The 639-nt window shown below is 57.3% G+C and overlaps 1 protein-coding gene across 1 annotated transcript in view; it reads left to right on the top strand.

Moving 5' to 3' along the window:
* PIAS3 (protein inhibitor of activated STAT, 3) overlaps nucleotides 1-225 on the top strand; it is a gene marked incomplete at both ends in the record, with an annotated part of 9,583 nt that extends 9,358 nt beyond the window's left edge. The window contains one exon of the mRNA XM_010083909.1: nucleotides 206-225. Coding sequence (XP_010082211.1) covers nucleotides 206-225 — 20 coding nt within the window. The remainder of the gene's footprint in view (nucleotides 1-205) is intronic.
* Nucleotides 226-639: the final 414 nt, after the last annotated feature.

Below are 639 nucleotides of genomic sequence, written 5' to 3'. Positions count from 1 at the left end.
CGCCTCCAGCCAGCAGCAGAGACTTGCAATAACCCCTCGGCCCTGCCCGATTTGCCGCGTGTGCGGTTCCCGTCCCACGGAGCTGGTTTGGTTGGGCACCATCAGGTTGGGAGCGTCGAGGTGCCGCCGGCCGGCCGGGGCCACACTGACCTGGCCCTTTGCCTTACCAGCAAGAGATTTATTTTTCCCCTTTTTATTTTTCTAGGTCTGGATTTGTTTTCCTTCCTTCAAAGTGAAAATCAGGTAAGTTTTGTTTTGGGGTTTGGTTTTTTTTTTTTTAATTTCATTTTTTTCTTTTCTTGCCAAATCCCCAGACCGGCAAACGCATCCCCCTTCGCTCATCCAACCTTCCATCCTCCTCCTCTGTGAGAACTCTAGGATGCTGGTGGGGATTTCCACGGCTTTTCGGGGCGGTGGCTGTCGGCTCCATCTTCCTTCTCTCTGCTTGGCTTTATCTCTCGCTGCCACCGCCCCTCTCTGGGGTTCCGGCCTCCGAACCCAGCGCCGTCCCGGGTTGTGCTGGGAGGAGGCGGCGGGCGTTGGTGGGGTAAACTGGTGCATTTATCCGGGAGCGATCCTGGGGCGACCCGTCATCTCCGCGGGCGCGGGGCCGGGGTTTTTTGGGTACCGTGAGCTGAC

Source organism: Pterocles gutturalis, unplaced genomic scaffold, assembly GCF_000699245.1.
Source record: "Pterocles gutturalis isolate BGI_N339 unplaced genomic scaffold, ASM69924v1 scaffold15970, whole genome shotgun sequence".
Taxonomy (NCBI): domain Eukaryota; kingdom Metazoa; phylum Chordata; class Aves; order Pterocliformes; family Pteroclidae; genus Pterocles; species Pterocles gutturalis.
Note: the sequence above shows the minus strand (reverse complement) of the source record. Positions and strands in the feature narration are given on the sequence as shown.